Source organism: Cydia strobilella, chromosome 5, assembly GCF_947568885.1.
Source record: "Cydia strobilella chromosome 5, ilCydStro3.1, whole genome shotgun sequence".
NCBI classification, from domain to species: domain Eukaryota; kingdom Metazoa; phylum Arthropoda; class Insecta; order Lepidoptera; family Tortricidae; genus Cydia; species Cydia strobilella.
In genome coordinates, this window is record NC_086045.1 from 18,511,224 (window position 1) to 18,537,272 (window position 26,049).

Consider the following 26,049-nt stretch of genomic DNA (forward strand, 5'->3'; position numbering starts at 1 on the left):
TCACTTGAAAATAGGATCGTATTCAGCTTCAATAAAGGAAAATCCTATGAATAAAGACGCATATTGCCAACGCAGGCCGAAACTCCGGGATTAATTAAATGAAAATGACCATCCACGTTGAATGTGGAAATGCTCTGGACATGGAGTACGCGGAATAGTAAAGTTTGTTGTAATTAGAGTTGTGCATGCTCGTTCACTAAAAAGATCGCTCCCAACTAGTACAATCTCATAAGTCGACGTTTAGTTTTAGTTAGATGAGTCGGATCACTCGGATCGCTTTGCTGTCATTATCACTCCTCGGTCCTTGCTCCCATTCTGTTTCGTTCGCGTGTAGTGTACTAAAACGTACTAAGAGCAGAATCATTAGGGAATAGTTCGGTCTAGTACAGTGGAGGGAATGGATTTTGATTTTAGTACATGTACTACACAAGCCTAGTTGTTATAAGCCGAAAATGCGCCAAAATACCATCTGACGGTATAACCGGCAAATTGGAACCCTGGGCCGACACCCGACACGTTTGCTAAACCGGAAGAACGCGGACGTCCGGGTAATGAGCGCGCAATTATCATTTCTTATAGCATTTGGTCATCAGAGCATGCATCAGATTAACATCAGTGTCGGTAGAGAGCACTGCTGAGACGGGAATAAAGAGTGCCGCAATAAAGAATGCTGTCTGACTGAAGACCGACAAAATAGATAGAATATTATTAAATTTAATAACACAGACCAGCCCATTCGTACTTCAGCTAAATCAGCTTGCATGGGCTTCTCATGCAGTGTGGAAAGAATGAATGGGCCCTGGAGGGAAATTACCTCAAAACCTTAAGTTCCACACACTATATTACTTAAATGTCATTAGAATAAATAAACAAGCAGAAGCTTGTTAAGATATTTTTAATGGCACAAATCATTCTCAGGAGCTAGTAAAAAGTATATATTTACCTGTAGGGTTCTCAATCTTTTAAGCGCTTGTAGTAAAACCAGTTTCTTTATTCGCAAAGTTTTCCACGCGCTACCTAATTAGGTAGGTACTTTTGCTCAAATTGATTCCCGTTCCATAATTATAATTAATTACCTATCCGATGTTACGACTTAGGGCCACTTGCACCATCCCACTAACCCGGGGTTTAGCTGTTAAACCGTTAACCCAGTGTCAAATTGTACTGGTAACAATGGTAACTCCAGGTTTAACCGGTTAACCCCGGGTTAGTGGAATGGTGCAAGTGGCGCTAAATGATGAATGCACCTGATACGTTAATTTATTTTTCACCTCAGCAGCACGTACAAGAGTACTTTGCTACTTGAAAATAGTGAGCAAAATCGACATTCAAGTGATCTTTATATTCGAATGTCATTTCGACGAGCGGGGCCTAAATGGCCTAATACAAGTTTTTTCTTTAACAAAGAAGTTGTCGATTGAACTGTCAATTGATGTTCGTTGATCCATATCAATTCACTGAAATTTATTTCGTTTTGTTGTTGCGGTAATTAAACTTAATTGTTAGAATATCTTAAGAAAAGATGAGCGAAAAAGTGATGAAGAAGGATTACATTTTTTCAGGTTGTGATTTCCTTCTTAAATATGTTTTCACTGCTGAGGTGAAGTCTTGTGTACTACTCGAGAGATTAAAGTTATTACACTTCGTATGCTTTTGAGTCCCTTGCTCTTGCTACGCTCAATATTGCTACGGGACTCAAAATAAGCACTCGAAGTAATATCAACTTTGCTCTCTTGTTGTACAAATAACACTTGGAAAATTCAAGTAAACAATGCTTTCACCAGGAGTAAGTACTTGTATAAACCACTTGTTTTGTTTGTTCTGTGTATTTTCTTCGAGGGTAATTAAAAGAAACTTATCATGTGCTCGAAACATTAAAGTTATGTCCATCGATGGCTTTTCCTAATTAATTATCTAGTAGCTATCTATGAAAACTGAAAACGCTGTTAGATTTTAAGATTCTGTATCATGATGGGTACTTATGCATAAATAATTCTAAAAAACATACAATGTTCTACCTAAGTACCTATACGTTTGGAGCAAAGTAATAAATCAAATATTATTTCTTTGTCAAAGAATAGCGATCGACAAATTACAATACACATAAATATTAAAAAATCCCAACGAATAGCTGTATCGGAAAATGATGTAAGATCAAATCAGTACACTACAAAGTGTCATAATTAAATTTGCTTTATAACTGCATTCTAAAATTTATCAATGTGGTGCTAAAGAGTCTCAAAATCATGCCATTGATTATCAAGTTCTATAACGCTTCGCCAAATCTCCACTTTTGTCTTATAGGGTTGAACATCTATCCTTTATCAGGACACTTTCTGCTGAGAAGGACAGAGAAAAGGTATATTATATTTTCCTATTCTTCTTAGCAGCAAGATAGCAGAAAGTGTCCGACTAAAGGACACATAAATAAACCCCTTTACTAAGTAGGTACATAAAAGTCGTTGACAACGCAAAGTAAGCGACACGGCGGCGGCGGCGTGCGGTACGGACGCCAGAGGGCCTACCGCGAACCACGTTCGACGTGTTGCCTCTTTGTCGCACTTGTAAATTTGTACGTAAGCGTGACAGGGAGGCAACACGTCGAACGTGGTTCGCGCGGTAGGCCCTCTGCTTTGCGGCGGCGGCGTATCGGGGCCGCGTGTCCCGTTACTGCAACAGTACCGCGCGATACGGGTCACGGATTCGGGCCGCGCAATCATCACGCCATTATGTCCCACTGTTTATATTCTAATTCGCGATCGGGAACTTATATTTTATACGGTCGAATGCCCGCAATTTACGTCGGGTGAATGTTCGAGCGATTCTATTGCCGCCGATATCCGATTGCATTTCGAAGAAAGGGGGACCGGGCTTTAGTAGTGTCTACTTTAATACGGATCGCGATGTTTTCAAATACCGAGCAACTGACTTCTAAATGTCAAAATGATGTCAAATAATAGAGTTCGGAATAAATTTCCTTAGCGGAACCGCGGTTTGAACCCTACGGTAAGATAAGATAATCGTTTATTTGATAAAACACGAGTTACATATAGGATGTAAATATGTACAAATTCAGTTCTTTACATGTCTGGCCGGAATTTCAGCATTCAAATATTTATCACAAAAATAATTACAAATATTAAATAAGAAGTACAGAAAAATGTTGAAAAAATGTCAATGTGTGTCAATGTCAAACTACTAAACTAAATTATCTAAAAATTACTAATTTTAAATAGTTATATTTAATTATTAATGTCATAAAACAATTTTCCAAACAATTTACCTCTCAGCTACCATCTCTGACATAGAGAATTTAAAGATACTTAATGTTAGATTTACACGTACTGTTGTTTCTACGTTTTCTTAAGCCCTACAACGTAATATGTGGTACAAAGGGACAAAAGAATGAACCGTGGGAAGCCCGAGCAAGTTTCCAACATGTATTACACCTGACTCAAGGTTGTCTTTGCTATTGACCGTATTTTCCCTTATGTCATTATATACCTCTTTATAAAGTTTCTACTGTAAAATACAATAGCGAGGATTTCCACATTGAAGCTAACTACGGCCAAGGAAATTGAAACACGTATATTCTGCTGTATTGTCCTTTGATACAAAGGCGGTTTAAAAAAAAAATTTATAGTAGTTTCTGTGTCAAACGTAGGTAACTTCAAGAATATCTCAGTACATGAATTTATAAAAACGCAGAAACTATAACTGACGGAAAACTATACGTTTTTACGGATCAGGCCCGTGTAATCTTTCTATATATACATGCAAATATTCAGGAAAATGAAATGATGATAAAAAGGCACGGAAAGATCTGTCCACCATCCATCCGTCCGTCAATAAATGACGTCACGCCACTGTTCAAAAACATGTACATTGTTTTTATTAGACGCAGTATTTTTGATTAATTTACAATGGGCCTTCCATAATAGTTACTGCCTTACGTTGCAGAAAAACCCAGAAGCCGTTATCGATAACACTTGACTAGGAAGTAGTACGCTGTGTGTAGGTTAAATCCCTATTGTATGGCAGCGGTGTTTCGCCCGCGCCGTTGGCGCACGAATCGCACGTTCAAAGGCAACCACAATACATACAAATATGTACTTAAAGCTGGCCATACCTATACCCACTGGGCTGGGCGTACCCTGCGCAATTTTACCTGTACAGTACAACTGCACAGGTAAAGCTGGTTAGAATACTGCGCAGTCGAATACCACATACTCTACGTTTTACCTGTGCAGTTGGCAAAACTGCGCAGGCATACGCTAGTGTGTATGGCCAGCTTAGTCTGTGCGAAAAGAGAAGATTCGTGGAATGTATGGGGCCCAATACATTCCACGACCAGTGGGGGGACACTCATCCTTTCGGGCAAACTCGGCTCCGCTCGGCTCAGCATTGTTTAGAGCAATTATTAGGATTGGCACAACTTGACGTTGACGTCCCTTTGCGTGCACGACCACAGATAAGATAATGACTTGAATTTTGAAAACCCTAAATAGCCGAAAGGGATAGTGCCATACATTAGAAAGGGACAGCATGATTCGATCCTGAATCGCTGTCAAACTTCGGGTTTGTACGAAATGTCCTCTCTGTACGGTAGTACTATTACTTATTCTATGCCACGACTCTTCTCTTTCCGAACAGACTCTAGCAGAAACCACTATTAGCCGAGCGTCTAAAATATTGCAAGTGAAAAAGGTGTTGCCGTTGAAAAAAATCGTTTGCACGTAGAAAGAAATTCCTATGAATACGCTTATTTGTGGTCCAGAAACTAATTAGGAATGGCATGACTAACATAGTAATTCCTTCGTTTCATTCCAATAATTACTTAAATACACTATTAAATTAATTTGTTACTAACAATGTGGCCCGCATTTTCATCAGAGTACAATTCAATAGATCTAATAATATTAAGTATAGACCAGTTTTAACTGTCAATATAAAATGTAGACTAATAAGAAAATAATGTCTCATCTCATTACTTACTTGTCTTGTACTTTGGATCTATAGATTAGACTGGATCTATGGTATGAAGATTGAAAGTTTTCCACTTTTCCTTTAAGCACCTTTTATACATGTCGCAGGCATTTTGTAAGAATCCGTCGTTTACAAACGACGTCGTCAATTTACAAACGTTTTCACGTTTGTAAAATGACGTCGCCAAACACCACTCCAAGGTCTCTTTGCGAGTTTACTTCTTCTAGGAGGATTTGTGGGCCCAATATTGTATAACACAAATAAATAAATATGAAGAATGGTACATTTATCCGAATTAAGTGACATGAGCCAGTCCTGTGTCCAACCGCTAATTCGATCTAAGTCTTCCTAAATGATATTATGCGAGATGAGAGGGTTTCCCATTATTTTCGTGTCATCAGCGAACGGTGACAGTTTAGATTTGACAATGGACTTAAGATCGGTGACAAAAATCCCAAAAAGGATTGGACCGAGGACAGATCCTTGTGGGACACCACTAAGAACCTCAATGGGTTCAGACAGCTCCTCCCCTACTCTGATTTTCATTTTTCTTGCACTTAGGAAGTCTTGAATCCAGTTCAGAAGTCTTCCAAGAATCCCGTAATGCTCCAGCTTACTAATGAGCCTTTTTATAGGTACCCGGTCGAAGGCTTTCTCGTAATCTAAGTAGACCACATGGGTTGGGAGGTGTTCGTTCCAGTTCTTACTCCAGTAATCGAGACAAATCAGTAGATTAGTAACCGTTGACCGTCTAGGAATAAAACCGTGTTGTTCTTCAATTATGATTTGCTCTTCAGATAAAAATTGTCTAATACATTTAGCGATATTTTTTTCCATTACTTTACAGGCAATGCACGTCAGACTTATTGGTCTGTAATTCGCTGCAGTCAGTTTGTCGCCTTTTTGTATATGGGGGTAACTGTGGCTTCCTTCCAATCATTAGGCAATGTACCCGACGTAAAAGACAATGACATTATATGTGACAGCTGTTCACCTAATGCATGACTACATTTCAAAAATATTGCCGGTATACCGTCTGGCCCCATAGCTGTTTCGTCTTTAAAGGTGTTTATCACTTTTCCCACCACCGCAGGGGTGAATTCAATTTCTTCTAAGATACGATAGATAAGATAATCGTTTATCTGATAAAACACGAGTTACATATAAGAGTAATATACATAAATTCAGATCTTGACATGTCTGGCCGGAATTTCAGCATTCAAATATTTATCACAAAAATAATTACAAATATTAAATAAGAAGTACCGAAAAATGTTGAAAAAATGTCAATGTGTGTCAATGTCAAATTACTAAACCAAATTATCTAAAAATTATTAATTTTAAATAGTTATATTAAATTATTAATGTCATAAAACAATTTTCCAACAGTAAACTGTATACAGTTCTTCACATGTCTGGCTTCAGCATTCTATTAAGCACAAAAATAAATTACAGGTAAAAAAAAGCATGACAGAATAATGTAAAAATAACGAATCAAATGTTAATATGTATCAATGTCAAATTAGGTACTTAACTAAATTATATATATATATAAGTTATTAACGTTTGCGCTCTCGTCGCGTAATGACGGAGGGACTGAAACCTTTGATGTTAGGCTTTGTCTTATATAGCTGTAGAAGCTTATATAGCTTGTTCCTACCTATCGGTAAGAACCATGTTATTTATTTTAAATTTCCCCGGGCTTAAATTTTTGCGGATGCGGAGCTGTATAGGGAGCCACTAGGCGGTTATCACACTGGATGCGATTTGCACGTCGTTCCGATTTGCGAGCGGGATGTCTCTATAATACGCGCATAGCGGTTGTCTCGCTCAAACATCAGAGCAACGTGCGAGTCGCATCCAGTGTGATAACCGCCTAAGGATTGAATTGCAAGAATCATCACATCGTGGCAGCTGCGCACCGTTGTTCGCTCACAACAATAATTATGTATTTGTTCATTAGTGCATGCACGAGCGTATAGTATTGTTAGAGTGAACTGCATTCTAGTATTTCCAGTGACATCGAATTATGTTCTTTGATGTCTATTAAAGGCGACGAAATAGCCAATTATTACCTATCTATTAGTTATCCTGATTTATCTATCCTTTGCTAATTGCAAGAGCGCTTTGTTGCATTTAACGTTATTTCTCGAAAACGTTCAAGTCGAAAGCTCTTTGTAAAATTACAATCTGCTCAAGTCTTGTTTGCTTCAAGTTAGTATTTAAGGAACGGGATTACATTGCCTCAAAAGAACTTGGATAGTTGAGTTGTATCAAAGAAGGCTCTATTACATTAACTTGCAATTTAGGACGTTAACTCGGTTAAATAACCGGAAATTCTTAGAAAGGAACATTTATTTCTTTTTACCAGACTGTAAAAAAAGGAGGGTTCCTAGGAGGCTTCTCTATAGCACAACCTCTATAAAGAAGAGACGCTTTTCAAATACATTGACCCGCCTGTTGCTATCTCTATTGCACGCGCATGAATTATATTGCTATCACGTTCGCACAGCGACATTGACAACTGGCATCATGGGCGGGACAGCTATATAATTATGCGAGTGCAATAGAGATAGCAACAAACAGGTCAATGATCAAAAATCTATCTGAAAAATGTCTCTTGCTTTATTATAATATGGGGTCTGTATTGGGTCGCATAATAATTGATTGTTCTAATGTAATGTTACGCATAAAACTCATTTCGCATAATTGTTATTGTGCTGAAACTATTAACATTTCTGAAAAAAATTATAAAACAAACCTAACCTAACCTACTTTACCCAATATAACCTAACCTACCCTGCTCTACACAACCTATGCAAAATATTTTCGAAAATACTTTCTGTTTCAACACAATAACAATTATGCGACAAGAGTTTTATGAGTAACATTACATTAGGACAATCGGTTATTATGCGACGAGATAGGCGCCGTATAATATGTTATTTCAATTTATTTATTTAAGACAACACTGGCCCATAATGGTTAGTAACAATTAAGATTAAAAACTAAGTGTTAAGGTGACTGTCCATTTGTAACTACCGCTGCACTGCAGTTGCGACGTTACGCGGTGCCGCACTACTGTAGCAGCACGACTGCGGCTGTTGCGGCGTGCAGTCGCGACAGCGTTCGTTGATGGCTTGTCAATGTCAAGTCATATAATGTCAGCCGTACAAATAAAATACTAATTTACTTTTGTATTTTTTACGTGAAGAAGCGAGTGACGATAATGCTACATGCTACATGAAAAAGAAGACCAGTTTGCCTTTCTACAATAGTCAGAGTCCGACGAAGGCAGCTACGCAATATTAATAAAAAATCTGATATTTAATGGTGATCCTTTATTCAGATAATATTGCCGATTAAATGAAAAGCAATTCAACATTGAATGAGACTTAATAATTGACGAAATACAATCAAATTACTCAAATAAAATTAATGCAGAGGAAAAATTATTCTTAACATTAAGGTAAGTTCACAATGTGAAATTTTCTTCCCCATCCTCTTGCCTAAATGCGTAACCACCGCACACAGCAATCCGACGGAAACGGGACTCATGGAGTTCGTGATATATACGGGGGGAGTGCGCACTTGATCCACCTGCATTACGTATAGGTACTCGGCCGTCAGAAACGTGCGGCTGGATTTAGAAGTCTGTAATAAACGTCCCCTCAAAACCATGCCAGGTAGGCTCTTTTAGCAGGCCTTTTATTGATTTCTGCAAAGTGATTCGTGGGTTCTGGAGATGACGATGCGACACGTAAGAATAAAATTATCCAATGGTGGGCAGGCAGTCGTTCGGTGTTAGCAAAATATTACAGATTTATCTTTCTAAGTATCTTATACTTTAGGTACCAAACAGTGAAGTATGATGAATAAAATAATTTGTAATTTACACTTCATATTGTCCAGTTGCAGGTGTGAATGGGCGACGGCACTCTATGATATGACCGCACCATCCATATAAAACTTGACGGGCGAGACAAGAAATCCTTTATGAAGAAAGATATTTCCCTCACCTTGGCCGATAGAAAGAAATTTTAATAAATTAATTTGAATAATAAATGGTTTCCTCGTGTTGGTGTGAAGAATTACGTGTTGCACTGTAACACAGTTTGTTTAACCCTCATGCCTTGAGACCTCCGCAACTGTCAATATTCTAAATTTTAAACCATTCGCTTCTCTCGTGGTTCAATTTTGTATCGTTTCGTATGTTTGGATATCAATATGTTACCATGAGGTATTAAATAACATCTTTGCCCCTTGTAATAAAAATAAATAAATAAATCTGCCTTAAGTTATATACCTTAGTTTTATTGGATGTATATAATGTACAAATTTCTAGAGAAGGCGGAGAATGTAAAGTTATAGCAAGAATAGTGCCTGGGCGTGAGCATAGATTTAATAATAAACTATACAATTATTTTCTGGATCAACAAGAGTAGAACCTAAATCAACTTCAACTGAATGCTACTAAACAAAGCCCTCAATGTCAACCTTACGTGCAGAACATGTTGAACATATAATGTATACACTTTTTTGGGAAACAGGTTTTTCGTAAATTAATAAAAAAGTAAAAAATAAGACATGTTTTATTTTTCACAACTCTTTATTAACTTTAGTTTTGTCCGCCATGGTCGTGATATCAGCAGCTTGAGCCTTGAACTGCAACTTGTAGGTACCTGGAAATTAGAAATTATCTTTTCAGTTTCATGTTGTATTTTGAATATAACTATGTATTTTTGTATGTATATGATTTATTGCTTGCAAGGTGGTTATAAGTTACATATATGTATGTCTGTTTGTTGAATTTAACTTCAACTCAGTAAAACGGAGCTAGTAGCGGACAAGCTGTGTTAAACGGTTTGTCTTTAGATATTCTGGCCACATCATCACAGAAAATAAATAGGTAATAGTGACCCGACCACCAAAATGGACTTTTAAATATTCGTAGTAAAATAATATTAATTTTATACTTACATCGACGTGATCCTCACAGCAATATTGTGTGTAACACTTGAAGTATTCCATTCCACATTTACTTCACGACAACACCGTCTTTCACGTAGGTCTTCGCGGACTATAATTTTTGTAAATCATTCCCACAAGTGGAAACAAGGTTTTTGATATATTAAGCAATCAAAATCTACTGTTTAGGTATTAAAAATTATAAATCAAATCGTAAGAAACTAGCGGTTTAACTGAATTTTTTTATTATGACAATTGATGACAATGACATCTTTGACAATTACGTGAGTGACGGATTTATTTACTATGGTTCGATAACTTTTACTATACGATGACATTATTATATTCAGCCTCGCGAGAAGGTCAAACTAAGGTCATCAGTATATTTGTTGAAATATCTTCAATCCTCGATTATTATATCGCAGCAAATGTCGGAAACTGTTTAAAAACCTAATATTTCGAAATGGTTTTCGAAATAGAACATTAAAAAAAAAATGAACAATCCTAATTAGAGATTGGATTTTGCAAGTAGTGAGTGAGAAGTGCGACTGTGTGCACGTTTTCCCCCGCAAAAAATGGCAGAACGATTTGTACGGTAAGATATCGCTTGGGCTCCTCCCTTCCGACGTGTCGGAAGCCGGTGTTGCTCGAAGGGTTTGCCAGACTATAGTTAACTTCCGAATTTGACACTCTCTTTTTCGGACCTATCATTCTAGTTTCCTAACTGGCTTTGTGATACTCGTATGGCTCAATATAGATTAGCAAAAAAGTTTACAGTAGTACTACAGTCGCCATCAGATATGTCGGAGCGACCGAGGTGCTAAATATATCTGAACATGCACTCTAGCGCCTTGACAATAAAGGCGTGTTCAGATATTTGTGAGCTCCTTGGCCGCCCCGATATATCTGCGATATATGGCGACGGTACCATCGGGGTTGTTTATCCGTGGGTGTAATAACTCCTTAGAACGTAGTGGTTATATCCTCTTTGCTTAGAACTACTCATATCTGTGACCCAAAGACATTTCAGTGCAGGTGACAGATTTGACGTGCGGTCTGCAGCCGCAGTTGCAATAATACACTAAATACGCAAAAATGGCCATGCTACGTGCAGTCGGCTTTGTCATTTATTTTACTATAGAAATTGACAATAACACCGACGTGTCGGAGCAGTAGTGCAGCTGCGGTTGGGAAAACGTTAAAATCACCATATTACGTGCAGTCGATATCGTCATTCATTTTACTATGGAAATTGACAATAACACCGACGCGTTCAGGCCGCTGCAGTAGTGTCGGAGCAGTAACGCAGCTGCGGTTGAAAATGGACAGTCACCTTAAGTGTAACAAAGAACAGAAAGCGACAAAACAAGAACAGACAGCAATAACATTCTACAACTATCACCTAATAGCGGTTATGACACACTCAAAATGCCGCATTATAGGCGAGTCGTATCGGCCCGCAACAGTAGCCAGGATGGGGTTGGATCTGGCCCGCACTCTGCAGAGCAACGAGGCAATTCTCTTGCGTATTATGACATGGTAGTCATCCGTGTGAGCTTGCGCAAACATGCCCGATGCGCTGCAGAAACGGGACAGCCCCAACAACATCCTGAAACCATTATTATATTGGACGCGCAGGGAACTGATAGTCTTCTGCGTATAACTAGTCCAGAGGCTGCACGTGTAGAACACCTGACAATTATATATTAGTTATATATTCTATTGATTCAGGGAAATAGTCACCAGTTCTGAAACAATTAAAATAACCACAATTTCTAAAACGATCGAATATTGCGCAACTAATGACATTTCAAATGACGTCTCCCATACTGACCTAAAACTATAAAAAAAAACTAATGATAAATGTCGATTGCTCGATTACAACATACACTGACATCAAAAAAGTATTCCAATTTTCTGTACAAATCTCGTGTATGTAAATTTATAAACAATTTTAATCAAGTTTTAAATATGATACTTTATGGTGGCATAAAATAATAGTAGAACCAATACAGTATTCGGAATAACACTAGTTGTCGGTCCTCTGTATAGGTAAGTAACCTTACCTGGGTCATAATAATCTGTCCGGTAGGACTAAATTAGCGAAATAACATGACGTATTTACATTAAGACGATGGCACGAGTGCAAGCGAGAAATCCAAAGAAAACTTAAGGTCTCCCTACATATATCGACGCGGAATCGGCTAAAGCCGATAGAAAAAACCTTTATGTCTGCGCAATAAAAGCGAAAAAGTCGTCATTCGGCTCGGCTCGCATAGGCCGGCGTGTGCCGACGCACCGGCGCCTTTTTCGCTCTTATTGCGTAGTTAGAAAGGTTTTTTCTATCGGCTTTAGCCGATTCTGCGGCGATATATTTGGGGAGACCCTAAATCGCTTCAAGAGTCACATAATTTTAGCGGAGGTAAATATTAAATTCAGTTGCAGAGGTCCGAGTCTGACCCCCTTTTGCAAACACATTTGTATGCACTTATCCAGGTTAATCTTCTGGTGGATGGGAAGAAGTAGATTTTAGCGAATGGGCGATTTGCAAAGCTTTGCACTTCGTTCTAAAATATGACCATCCGTATCAGATATGGATCAGTTCCCCAGTCTGATGGGCAGTCATACAACTCGATATGCGGTATGCTTGTTCAATGACAACTGAACACCTCACCTTTCACCTTGCAAAGAAAAAGCAACCGCGAAGAGAGGATATGTCGTATATTTCACCGCCTACCAATGTTTTTAATGATTGCCGTGTTTAAATCTTGACTTTTGGGGGAGTAACAAGTTTGAAGCTGTGACTACTGACGTGCATACCGTCGGTCGGATGTTAAGAAATTTCCTAGTGAAAAAATTCGGAAGTTTCACATTTTTGTGTGATAAAGCATTCATAGAGGAATATATTGCAAAAATAAAAACTTCCTTTATTACTTGTAAAATTGTTGAAAAATATCGCGAACTTTTCAAACTTTTGGGAAACTTTCCGCAACTTACGCAGTTCATATCTCGGCTGCGTGATCACCAGAAAATGTTCTAAGTTAGAGTACCTAAAGGTTAAAAGTTGTGTAAATAGTGAAATACATTTAGCCTTGCCTTCTCCCGGCCGACTGCTATAGAACTTTGCTCTCCAGGTAAAGTACCATACAAAACTAAAACCCACCTGGAAAGAGCTAAATCTATATCTGCTTGGTGATAAGCTGACAGCATGTGACAAGTCCAGTCTTGATTAACAATACATCTATTGTCAAATGCACATCACAATATATGATGTTTTGGTTTATGAATTATAATGCATCTATAAACAAATAACGTTCTGGACTTAATTTTTTTCAATGTATCGATTATAGCTGTTGAAACTCCTGGAATTAAAAATTAACAACAAATTTAACTTTCCTCGGTCAATAATACCCACTATGCCCACAAACTTGATCACCAAGATTACCTCACGTCCGCTATGCGCTATCAGCGAAAGACACTTGAAAGTCTTTTGGAATGCAAAAAATTGGGGACAGGCCATGTGGGACGTGTTTTGTTTTTCAAATAAATCCTTGAGCGTTAGCTTCTCGCTTGGCAGGGCATTAATTGACAAGTAGCCTGCCATGGCATATCAGTTCGTCCATGTTTTCCGAAGTCTTGCATTGCAGATTATGGACGCTCGTAAGAGGTGCTATAACAACTGTAACGGGCACTCACGCAACAAGTCCTCCTAAGAAGGCGACAGGCCCACCGCCGATCATCCTGATCTTGCGGTGGCAGGAGTCGAAGAGCGAGGTGCGCGCGTGCGGCGGCGGCAGCCCCAGGGTGCTCGCGGCGCTGGCCGCCGCGCCGCCCGCGCCTCGCAGCATCACATGCACTCACTGTCACTACTGGTCACAGCACTTACACAACAACTACCCGGGCGCGAGACTCGCGCGTGCACAGACAACAGCTGACGGCGCGCCGCGGAGCATCGCCGCACGTGTGACTACGGCCGCGGTGAGCGTGGGACTGGCCCGCCGCCCGCGCCTTCCCCTCTCTCCTTGCATCAGATGTGACTTTGAACTGGCGTCCTATCGATTCCAGACACATCAAACCGTCAGTTTTTTAGGTTCTTCAAATCGACAAAAGTCTTGCAAGGTAAGGAACCAGCTACAATGGCAAAAATAGTCAAAGCAATAAACATAAAATTGTGGTATTTCTTTATGCAAACGTTTAAATCAGAAAAATTCTAGAAATTGTCTTAGTTCTTTCTGTTCTACAACATGTCTCATAAAGTCTAGAAACCTGCGTCTTATGTAGTACAGTCGCCATCAGATATATTGGAGCAGCCAAGGTGTTCATTGAACACGCACTCTAACGCCCAGACAATAGAGGCGTATTCAGATATTTGTGAGCGCTTTAGCTGCTCCGATATATCTGATCGCGACTGTACCTACCTAAATCCCCTACATATAGGTACATACAGCATTTTGAATAGTTTTATCCATCTCTCATCGTTTCGGATTTTCTATAATGATCCATTTTTCTGCTCTGGCTATGGCGGGGGTAGGTTAGGTTTATGTATATGTATAAAACGCCATACGGCTAGGGAAATTGTAATTTAAACTCGGTACCCGTGGCTCCAGTATCATATTGACCGGTAATTTAATACTAACATACCTAATAAACATCAGACGTGGCGCACATACAATTTATTTTAAAGAGAACTCTCTCGTTTAGCAATCGCATCGCGTACATTTTTCAGCGTTTTATGTATTATGGTATGGCACTTTCACAGAAGATATAAGAAATATTGTCTTCGGTTACCGCGATAGTTACTCATGAAATAAAATCCGAGAGTATCATTCCGTTCCATTTGGAGTTGAAACTCTAGGTCCATGGGGTCCCAGCGCGCATAAGTTGTTTGCAGAAATCGCGAAGCGTCTGGTTGACGTAACTGGTGACCGAAGAGCTGGCGGCTTTCTCGCAAAACGTATCAGCATTGCGATACAGCGGGGAAATGCCGCCAGCATCCTTGGTACAATGCCTCAAGGGCCTATTTTAGATTTAAGCTAGTATTAATTTCGTTTACGCTTACACTGTATATATCTTGTATGTAAATAAATGTTTATTTAAATCCGTTTTCATAGTTTTATTTCAGAAGATATAAGATTGAAAATTGCATATATATGACAAGACTAAACCGTAACTAAAATTGTAAGTGTAACTGCGGTACGTGTGGTTTGATTAAAACGTTATTGCATTAAAAATACTGAAAATATAACTTTGTCGGTTTGTGTTTGGTTAACTTTCAACACAGTCTGCCATTATAGTATACCTACGTACGTATAAGTAGCTATGAAAAGTTCTAACAAGCAATTTCATAAATTACTATCACGTTGCAAAATGAAATTCGTTCTTTTAGCATTAAAAAGAACAACGATCCAACGATCGATCGGGCACTTAATGAGGTGTAATAATTAATGAAATAGTGTCAAATTGCACAATTTATTACGCTATTTTTAATTCATAATAAAAACCTGAAGTGTCCGACTTAGAACCTCATGCTGTATAAGTACCTACTTTTATCTAAACACATATCATAAACCTCTATGATGCTTTCAAAATCCACAAATAATGGCCAGCATTAAGATAAAACAGTTTTGTTACAACAAAGTGAAAATCTGTTTCAACAATCTGTGAAAATGTTGTTATTGCTTCATTATTATATCAAAATCGATTTGGTAATGACATTCAAATTTCAAACATCTAAAAAAAAAGTAATTTGATTTGACCTCTATTCTAATATCAGTCGGGATGGCGTTTTATTCGAAATAAAATGTCAATTGCAAACAATTTTGACAAATCTCGCATACTGTTCGTTGGAATCGTTGGTATCACATTGGTATCGAATAATAATCGGCCCCCGTCTCCAGTGTAATTCAAAGAATTAAAAATAAAACTACGGATCCGTGACATGACTGAAAAAAGTCTTTATTAACTGCGATTCGACGTACAGTTTATCATTAGTTTGTAAGTACAATTTCTTTTGTTGTTTTTAAACTAACTACAGCAAAACTTTCGTATAAAATGAGCGATAAAAATATTTCGGACAGCCACCTCATATCCGCGAGTGCCATCAGAGAGCAACGATGCCCCCCCAAATGCCAAAATGCCGGCTGTAACACGTGGTTTTAGACTGGTTAGTGAATATATCATACAGACTTTAAAATATGTGTGTAGATAAAATAGTAACTGTACATAATTAGGCTTGCACTCGTGTGATCCTTTTAAGAAACTCACTACTACCGTCGTTTAATTCTTCAACTCACACGTATTTTAATGCCTTTCATTATGTAGCAGTCACATAAATTACTATTGCAATGGTAGAGCAAAGGGCGGTGTGTGTGTGTGTGTGTGTGTGTGTGCTTAGAAGATAATCTGGGAAAATTCCAGGACACTTCCGTGACCAGTCTTGATTTACTGCCTTCGTGATGCGATGACTTGGCGACAATATCATCAAAAACTATAATTCGAGTGAAAGCGAACCATTATGACTCTACATAGTACTAATTATAAATTGCATTTCACTATCCCGTGTCGTAGAGAGAGATAATATCAGGTGCACTTTTCGGCTTAAAAATGCCGGCGAATTTCGTATCAAAAAACGATGATCAATTGAAAAAGAAAACCGGCTAACTGCGAGTCGGACTCGCGCACGAAGGGTTCCGTGCCATTACGCAAAAAGCGGCAAAAAATTACGTTTGTTGTATGGGAGCCCCACTAAAATATTTATTTTATTCTGTTTTTAGTGTTTGTTGTTATAGCGGAAAGAGAAATCCATCATCTGTGAAAATTTCAACTGTCTAGCTATCACTGTTCATGAGATAAATCCTGAATAGAGAAATATTTTGGTTTCATTTATAATTATCCGAAATTATACGAAATATTCGGATAATACAAATTGTATTATTCGAATTATCCGAATAAGAAAATCGGACGGATATTGCAAACCCTACTGGTGACAGACGGACAGACGGACGGACAGCGGAGTCTTAGTAATAGTGTCCCGTTTTTACCCTTTGCGACGGAACCCTAAAAAGGTACAAAAGCGGTGTATATACACAGCATACAAGTTACAATACGGTAGGGCACGGGCGCGGGCCGTGACGTGATCAGCTGATGCGTGGGCCGAGAGGGGCTGGAGGGGGGAAGGGGGTCACGCCTGCCTACGCATTGCTCACCGAGCCGCGCATAATGTCACCATACACAGGACAACATAACCGTTGAAGTATTGTTTGATGGTCAACTAACATTGATTTATTATTTTATAACATAAATTTACTGAACATCTGTAATTTGTCTTGTCACTAATTTGTTTTTCTAAAATCGCTTATTACGGACAATCATGTTCCTGCTATGGTAGTTCTAGTGACGCTTTAGTAGTGATAGTTTCAAAATAGTTGGACTCGACAGAAAACGAGATGAGCTTAAGGCTCGGCCGCCAACCTCAATTCCCTACAACTATGTACTCGTATAGGTGGTGCGCTGACGTGCCCAAAATGCGCTCGAGTATTTAGCAAGAAGATGGGATACGTGCTGAGCCACCTAAGGGCGCACCAGAGACACTCTAATAACGCGAATTAAAATTGCCTACTGCAGAGCACACAGTCGCTGCGGCCGAAATTGGACAGGATATATATAAATAAATATATGTCAAAATTTATTTACAATACAATAAAATATTACATTTCTTACAAATAATTATATATAATGTATATAGTTGGAAAATTTTCAAACATTTCAGATATCCATTCAGGTGTCCATTTTGAAAATAAAAACTTCTTTTTCCCCTCACTAGCTCGGAAAGCCGTCTTTTATCCTTTAAAACAAGCGGGGGAAAACGCATTTTATCCACTAGTGGGGAAAGTAATTTGACCTTGGATGGCGTGTTTAAGTAGCTTTTGACAGATAACAAACCGTAAAACGTTCATAATAATGGTCCGTTCGATATTAATAATGATTAAATAAATGGTTTAAGAATTTAATAAAAAATACCAAATGTAGCTTTATTTAATGATTTTAAGTCATAAACCTTAAAATTACATAAGAAATATTTGTTTTTAGGGTTCCGTACCCAAATGGTAAAAACGGGACCCTATTACTAAGACTCCGCTGTCCGTCTGTCTGTCACCAGGCTGTATCTCATGAACCGTGATAGCTAGACAGTTGAAATTTTCACAGATGATGTATTTCTGTTGCCGCTATAACAACAAATACTAAAAACAGGATAATATAAATATTTAAATGGGGCTCCCATACAACAAACGTGATTTTTTTGCTGTTTTTTCCGTAATGGTACGGAACCCTTCGTGCGCGAGTCCGACTCGCACTTGGCCGGTTTTATTTTATAATGATGTTGCATATAACTGAACGCACAAGTTTAGTCGATGCAATTTTAAAACGCATCGTCAGAAATGTCAACATTGTCAAGTGTCAACAAAAAATTTACTTTAAAAGTTCTCACCGACTCCGACTCACGTAAAAATACACAACTTCCAGTTTTCTCTAATAATAATATCGTAAAAAAATGAGTGATCCCAGTGATGAAGATGATCTAACGCCTGTGAATGTTGCACTTTCCTCGCTATAGTGAGGCGAAAAGTTCTGTGTTACACACGGGTGCAAATGTATTTTACTTCTCGTGTGTTGAAACACTCGCGGGTAAAGTACAACTTTGCACCCTTGTATAACAAATAACTATTTTCATACAAAAGTATGATAAATCCCCGATTATTCCATGCGAATAATTTCACAATTTTGTAAATAGACCTGTACCGCTGGCTATATTTTGACCCCTAGGTTATAAAAATATTAAAGTCAATTCTGTTTTCGCTTATGAATACTTTGTTAAGATGTAAATCTTACATTTTGTTTTGTGTCATATATATAATTTGCTTTTCTAGTAATTTGTTATTTTGTGGTAATTATTTTTTATTTTGAATTATCTTGGAGAAAAAAATATTCGAGAGAAAACATGTAACTGTGTTGCATTTAGGATAGTGTTTTTAGTGTGAAAACATAGTTTGTGTCAATTACGTCCACTGCAATCTGATACTATGTCATAATATTCTAAATGACACAAAAAAAAAATTAGAGTTAAAAAAAATTACTTAGGTCGAATTTAATCGTTTAAATAGGTCTATTAAATGATTTTGTGTCTTATTAAGGCATAGCTTCATAAGATATTTGATGATTTTGTTGTAACAGGCTGTCACCGTTACAAAAGAATATTAAAGATATTAGAGTTTACATCTTATTAATTTGAAATGCGGGATAAATAAGATGTATGAATTTGTGTCACTTGCATCCACTGCATAAACAAATATTACAAAAATATTATTTGCGTTCAAACGAAGCTAGCGGGCGGTCTGAATGGGCAACGGAGGCCGTGCAGGGTGGGGCCGCGGCGTGACCTTGCCGTACGCAACGCATGTTTACTTCGCCTGTGCGCCAAATTAACGCAACTTATTCAAAGAAGTTACGCAAACAACACAACAACAAGCAACAAGCAAGCAAGGAATGCGTCGAATTATCTTTTACCTATTTAAAACTCATAGATATTGTACAATGTCACCATTATGCAAAAGAACTGTAAGTACATGTTTGATTTGCGAGCGAGCTGGCAACATTGCGCAGGGAAATCTTAAAAATATCGCGTTTACGTGAACGCCACATACATTTGTGACAGTGATAGGGAAAAGGTACCACTAAAGTAAAATTTGGTTATTAATACCGTGACTTTCTTTTATTCTTTGATAAAAAAAATTGCTATTTATGCAACAAGTGCGGAAATCATCTTTACGCACGTGTATCATACAATGTTTTACTATGCATTGTGCGAGTAAATAAAAAAACATGTCATGGCAAATAAGTTTAATTATTAAAAGGAGTGTTTTAAATCGACACGAGTTGCGAATTACCTATTCGCACGTGTATCGTACGTTTTACAGTACATATGGCCCTTTAAACTTTCGACATATGCACGGTAAGTGCTCTTTTCCGCACTAGTGCGAGAAAGTAGCACCATATGTACTGTAAAAAAAAATTGAAAACAAAAAGCACTAGTGCGGAAAAGCAGTACTTTCCGTACGATATGGCTCCGTAGGAAACGCACTTTTCGAGCACATGCATTGTAAAAAAATATATAGGACTGTATCTCCTAAACCATGCGTCGTAGCGCAAAAATAATAAAATTTTCGTTCCCCTTTATGTAACCCAAAAGTAATACATGAAAAATAAAATGAAAAAAAAAAGAAACAAAATCTTTATAGGGCTGTATTAGCTGTATCTCCTATATCGTGCATCGTAGCGCAAAAATAATCAAATTTTCGCTCCCCTTTAAGAAGCCCCTAATTAAGATTTAAAAACGCAAAAAAGAAAAAAAAGAGGAAAAAATCTTTATAGGGCTGCATCTCCTAAACCGTGCATCGTAGCACAAAAATAATCAAATTTTCGTTCCCCTTAAGAAACCCTTAATTAAAACTTTAAAAAAAACCAGGAAAAAAACTTTATAGAGCTATTATAGCTATATATATAGATATAATATCTCCTAAACCGTGCGTGGTGGCGCAAAAATAATAAAAATTTCGTTCCCCTTTATGAAGCCCCAAAGTAATATACTAAAAACACAATGAAAAAAAAGAAAAAAAATAACAAAAAAATTTATAGGGCTGTATCTCCTACACCGTGCATCGTAGCGCAAAAATAATTAAAAAAATCCCTTTAAGAAACCCCTAATTAAGATTGAAAAACGCAAAAAAGAAAAAGAGGAAAAAAAAATCATTTTAGGGCTGTATCTCCTAAACCGTGCGTCGTAGCGCAAAAATATTAAAATTTTCGTTCCCCCTTACGGAACCCCAAAGTAATATACAAAAAACACAATGAAAAAAAAAACAAAAAAAACTTTATAGGGCTGTATCTCCTAAACCGTCGTAGCGCAAAAATAATCAAATTTTCGTTCCCCTTTGTGGAACCCCAAACTAATATACAAAAAACACAATGAAAAAAAAAACAAAAAAAAAATCTTTATAGGGCTGCATCTCCTAAATCGTGCATCGTAGCGCAAAAATAATCAATTTTTCGTTCCCCTTTAAGGATCCCTTAATTAATACTTAAAAAAAAAAACAAAAAAAAAACAGGAAAAAATCTTTATAGAGCTATATCTCCTAAACCGTGCGTGGTAGCGCAAAAAGAACAAAATTTTCGTTCCCCTTTACGGAACCCCAAAATAATATACAAAAAACACAATGAAAAAAAAAACAACAAAAAATCTTTATAGGGCTGCATCTCCTAAACCGTGCATCGTAGCACAAAAATAATCAAATTTTCGTTCCCCTTTAAGAAACCCTTAATTAAAACTTAAAAAAAAAACCAGGAAAAAAAACTTTATAGAGCTATTATAGCTATATATATATATATATATATAGATATAATATCTCCAAAACCGTGCGTGGTGGCGCAAAAATAATAAAATTTTCGTTCCCCTTTATGCAACCCATAATTTATATTTAAAAAAAAAAAGCAAAATTTAAAAAAAAAATCATTATAGGGCTGTATCTCCTAAACCATGCGTCGTCGTAGCGCAAAAATAATAAAAAAAAACCACTTTAAGAAACCCGTAATTAATACTTAAAAAAAAAAAACAAAAAAAACCAGGAAAAAAAACTTTATAGAGCTGTATCTCCTAAACCGTGCGTGGTACAGCAAAAACAATAAAATTTTCGTTCCCCTGTATGCAACCCATAATTTATATTTAAAAAAAACGCAAAATTTAAAAAAAAAATCTTTATAGGGCTGTATCTCCTAAACCATGCGTCGTAGCGCAAAAATAATAAAATTTTCGTTCCCCTTTATGCAACCCATAATTTATATTTAAAAAAAACGCAAAATTTAAAAAAAAAAAACATTATAGGGCTGTATCTCTTAAACCATGCGTCGTAGCGCAAAAATAATTTAAAAAACCCCTTTAAGAAACCCGTAATTAATACTTAAAAAGAAACAAAAAAAAAAACAGGAAAAAAAAACTTTATAGAGCTGTATCTCCTAAACCGTGCGTGGTACCGCAAAAACAATAAAATTTTCGTTCCCCTTTATGCAACCCATAATTTATATTTAAAAAAACGCAAAATTTAAAAAAAAAAAAACATTATAGGGCTGGATCTCTTAAACCATGCGTCGTAGCGCAAAAATGATCAAAAAAAAACCCCTTTAAGAAACCCGTAATTAATACTTAAAAAAAAACAAAAAAAACCAGGAAAAAAAACTTTATAGAGCTGTATCTCTTAAACCATGCGTCGTAGCGCAAAAATAATTTAAAAAACCCCTTTAAGAAACCCGTAATTAATACTTAAAAAGAAACAAAAAAAAACCAGGAAAAAAAACTTTATAGAGCTGTATCTCCTAAACCGTGTGTGGTACCGCAAAAACAATAAAATTTTCGTTCCCCTTTATGCAACCCATAATTTATATTTAAAAAAACGCAAAATTTAAAAAAAAAAATCTTTATAGGGCTGTATCTCCTAAACCATGTGTCGTAGCGCAAAAATAATAAAATTTTCGTTTCCGTTTATGAAACCCCAAAGTAATATACAAAAAACACAATGTAAAAAAGAAAAAAAGAAAAAAAAACAATTAAAAAATCTTTATAGGGCTGTATCCTAAACCATGCGTCGTAGCGCAAAAATAATAAAATTTTCGTTCCCCTTTATGCAACCCATAATTTATATTTAAAAAAAACGCAAAATTAAAAAAAAAACCATTGTAGGGCTGTATCTCTTAAACCATGCTTCGTAGCGCAAAAATAATTTAAAAAACCCCTTTAAGAAACCCGTAATTAATACTTAAAAAGAAACAAAAAAAAAACCAGGAAAAAAACTTTATAGAGCTGTATCTCCTAAACCGTGCGTGGTACCGCATAAACAATAAAATTTTCGTTCCCCTTTATGCAACCCATAATTTATATTAAAAAAAACGCAAAATTAAAAAAAAAAAATCTTTATAGGGCTGTATCTCCTAAACCATGCGTCGTAGCGAAAAAATAATAAAATTTTCGTTCCCCTTTATGAAGCCCCAAAATAATATACAAAAACACAAGAAAAAGAAAGAAAAAAATAATAACAAAAAAACTTTATAGGGCTGTATATCCTAAACCGTGCATCGTAGCGCAAAAATAATCAACATCTGTTCCCCTTTAAGAAGCCTTTAATTAAGATTTAAAAACGAAAAAAAGAAAAGAGAAAAAAATCATTTTAGGGCTGTATCTCCTAAACCGTGCGTCGTAGCGCAAAAATAATAAAATTTTCGTTCCCTTTTATGAAACCCCAAAGTAATAACAAAAAACGCAATGACAAAAAAAAGAAAAAAAACTTTAGGGATGTATCTCCTAAACCGTGCATGGTAGCGAAAAATAATCAAATTTTCGTTCCCCTTAAGAAGCCCTTAATTAAGATTTAAAAACGTAAAAAAGAAAAAGAAAAAAATCTATATAGGGCTGTATCTCCTAAACCGTGCGTCGTAGCGCAAAAATAATCAACTTTTCGGTCCCCTTTATGTAACCATTAATTTATACAAAAAAAAAACGCAAAAAAAAGAGTCTTTTTTTGTAGGGCTTGATCTCCTAAACCATGCGTCGTAGCGCAAAAATAATTAAATTTTCGTTCCCCTTTATGAAACCCCAAAGTATTATACAAAAAACACAATGTAAAAAAGAAAAAAAGAAAAAAACAATAAAAAAAACTTTATAGGGCTGTATCTCCTAAACCGTGCGTCGTAGCGCAAAAATAATCAAATTTTCTTTCCTCTTTATTCAACCCTTAATTTATATTTAAAAAAAAACGCTTTCACTAAACTGCTGTAACTCGGAAACTTAGAATCCACAAAGGGGACTTTACTAAATTATGACACATATTAAAGCCTGACCAGTAATATATGATCATTGTCAAGAGGGCGCTGTTCATTCTCATGTATAGGGTGACAGTTCAGTATAGTATGAAAAAATATTGTATTTAATGAACATCATCATCAATGTAATTAATGTTGCTTGCCACGCTTAAACATAACAAAAATCACAATAAATTGCGTCTTAAAATAAACTTAAAAGTCTACTAAAAATCGAAACAAAAGTAATTTTTAAGTCGCTGATGTGACATTCTCAATCAAAAGGTAGGTACCACTTTGTCGTTTACCATAAAGACGAAATTTGATTATATCTTTATACAAATAACCTGTCAGAGAAAGTGGTACCTTTTGATTAGGAACGTCACAAATGTTGGTCAGTATGAGGAGTGCAGCCTACAGTTTATTTTTAATTATATTTATATACCTACTACGGTAAGATTGATAAGACAATGTAATTATGCCTCCGAATGAAATAAATCCACTGTATCGCAAAACTAAGTGGCGAGACAGCTCATAATGCCATCTCTTGGTTGGTCTTAACAAGGGTAAAGGAGATAGTATTAAGATCTCAGTCGCCAGCTGATATTGCGGCAAGTATAATAAGCACCCCACCCGCGTAGGTACCCTTCCCCGCGCACGCCCTTCTTGCTCAATTGAGTTTTATTTTGCCAGATAGTAAAAAAACCGTGGATCAAAATGACCCAAATTATGAATGATGTCTCAATGTGGTATTATAATATTGTAGACGTAAACTTAATAATATGAATTTTTTTTTGTGGCAGATACAGGGTGTTTATTAGAAAACAATTTTTTTTAAATAAAAGCGGTGGATGAATTTGACACAGATTTGTTTGAATAACATATAACAATGTTCTGTAAAGTACAACACTTCACTTACCGACTCTAATATTTTTTTAGGCGTTTTAGGATCAATATTAGGTATTTATTAAATGCCATTATACCCGTGGATGAAAATGACACAAAATGCGTGTGTACGTCGGAAGCCACTTTGCCTTTACAGGGAAACAAAGAATTTCGTCTCGAATATTTTTTTTACAGAATGCTGATTGAAAAAAGAAATACCTAAATTTCTACCTAAGCAAATACCTAGGATGACACAAAATATTATTTTTAGGTTTAGTATATGGTCTGGAAACTATATATAAAAAATAAGCAACATTAATATTCTTATAACCTCAGAAGTTATTGGTACAGGTCTAAAACTTCTTGTCGGCACATCAGTACTGACGCCTGAGAAGCCGATAGATTTAGTAACAATAACAACGGTTACGGTTGTGTTGCGTCATACATCTTTAGGTGCATTTGTGCAATAGGCGAGCCCGCGCCGTACAGTAGCTATGAGAGAGAATCGAGATAAAAAACTTTACATTACACCCTAGGCCAAAAGTATGGAAACAAGCTTGTATTTCAATAGAAAAGTGTGATCTTTTAAGCGATGGATTTTATACTACTCATTGACAATTTGGTAAAAAAATAACTTAATAGAACATTTTAAAGGTAAATTAATACTCTGGCTGTGATAGTTGCCAATTCAACATTTTGTCATGTAATTAAAGGGTAGGTATAATTATGTAACTTTTTCCTACTTTATTTTTTTAGCTTTCTGACAATATTTTAGGATGTTTTGATATTAAGCGTGTATTTTTAATCTTTTGGGTTTGCGTAATGTAAGTCTTAGTTTACAAATATATACAACAAAGATAGAAACATGAATTATTAAAGAAAATAACGTTGTTTCCATACTTTTGGCCTGGGGTGTACATCACAGAATAAGTAATAGTATTATCAATATTATCATACAGAACGGCCACGCACCGCCCCGCCCCGACTTGAATTACCTCGCCCCGCGACAGCAGATTGACGGCCGTTCGCCTGCCGCTCAGTAGTCAGTACTATGACGCATGACGCATGACGCGTGTACAGACGTGCCGTTCACACATAGAAACGCAAAAGTGATTTTTGATGTATAGTGAGTCCGCCGGGCGGACTCCGCCCTGTGATTACATGCTAAGCGCCCTACAGGAACAAATAATTAAATTGTTGTTGGCTACCAGTCAAAGGCAGGAACGATTGAAGCGATAAATAATATTTTATTTTATTATCTGTTTCTCAGAATCAAATTATTATGTGGAGCTACAAATAGGAAGATAGGTT

The 26,049-nt window shown here is 36.7% G+C and overlaps 1 protein-coding gene across 4 annotated transcripts in view; it reads right to left on the bottom strand.

Annotated features, from left to right (window-relative positions):
• The window catches only part of LOC134741532 (MOB kinase activator-like 2), a 103,455-nt gene that overhangs the window by 30,740 nt on the left and 46,666 nt on the right, over window positions 1-26,049 (bottom strand). The window contains exon 1 of one of the 4 annotated variants that reach the window (XM_063674349.1): window positions 13,651-13,940. The exons of the other annotated variants lie outside the window; for them this stretch is intronic. Coding sequence (XP_063530419.1) covers window positions 13,651-13,802 — 152 coding nt within the window. The 5' untranslated portion in view covers window positions 13,803-13,940. Of the gene's footprint in view, window positions 1-13,650; window positions 13,941-26,049 lie in introns of those variants that run through there. 4 annotated transcript variants of the gene reach the window in all.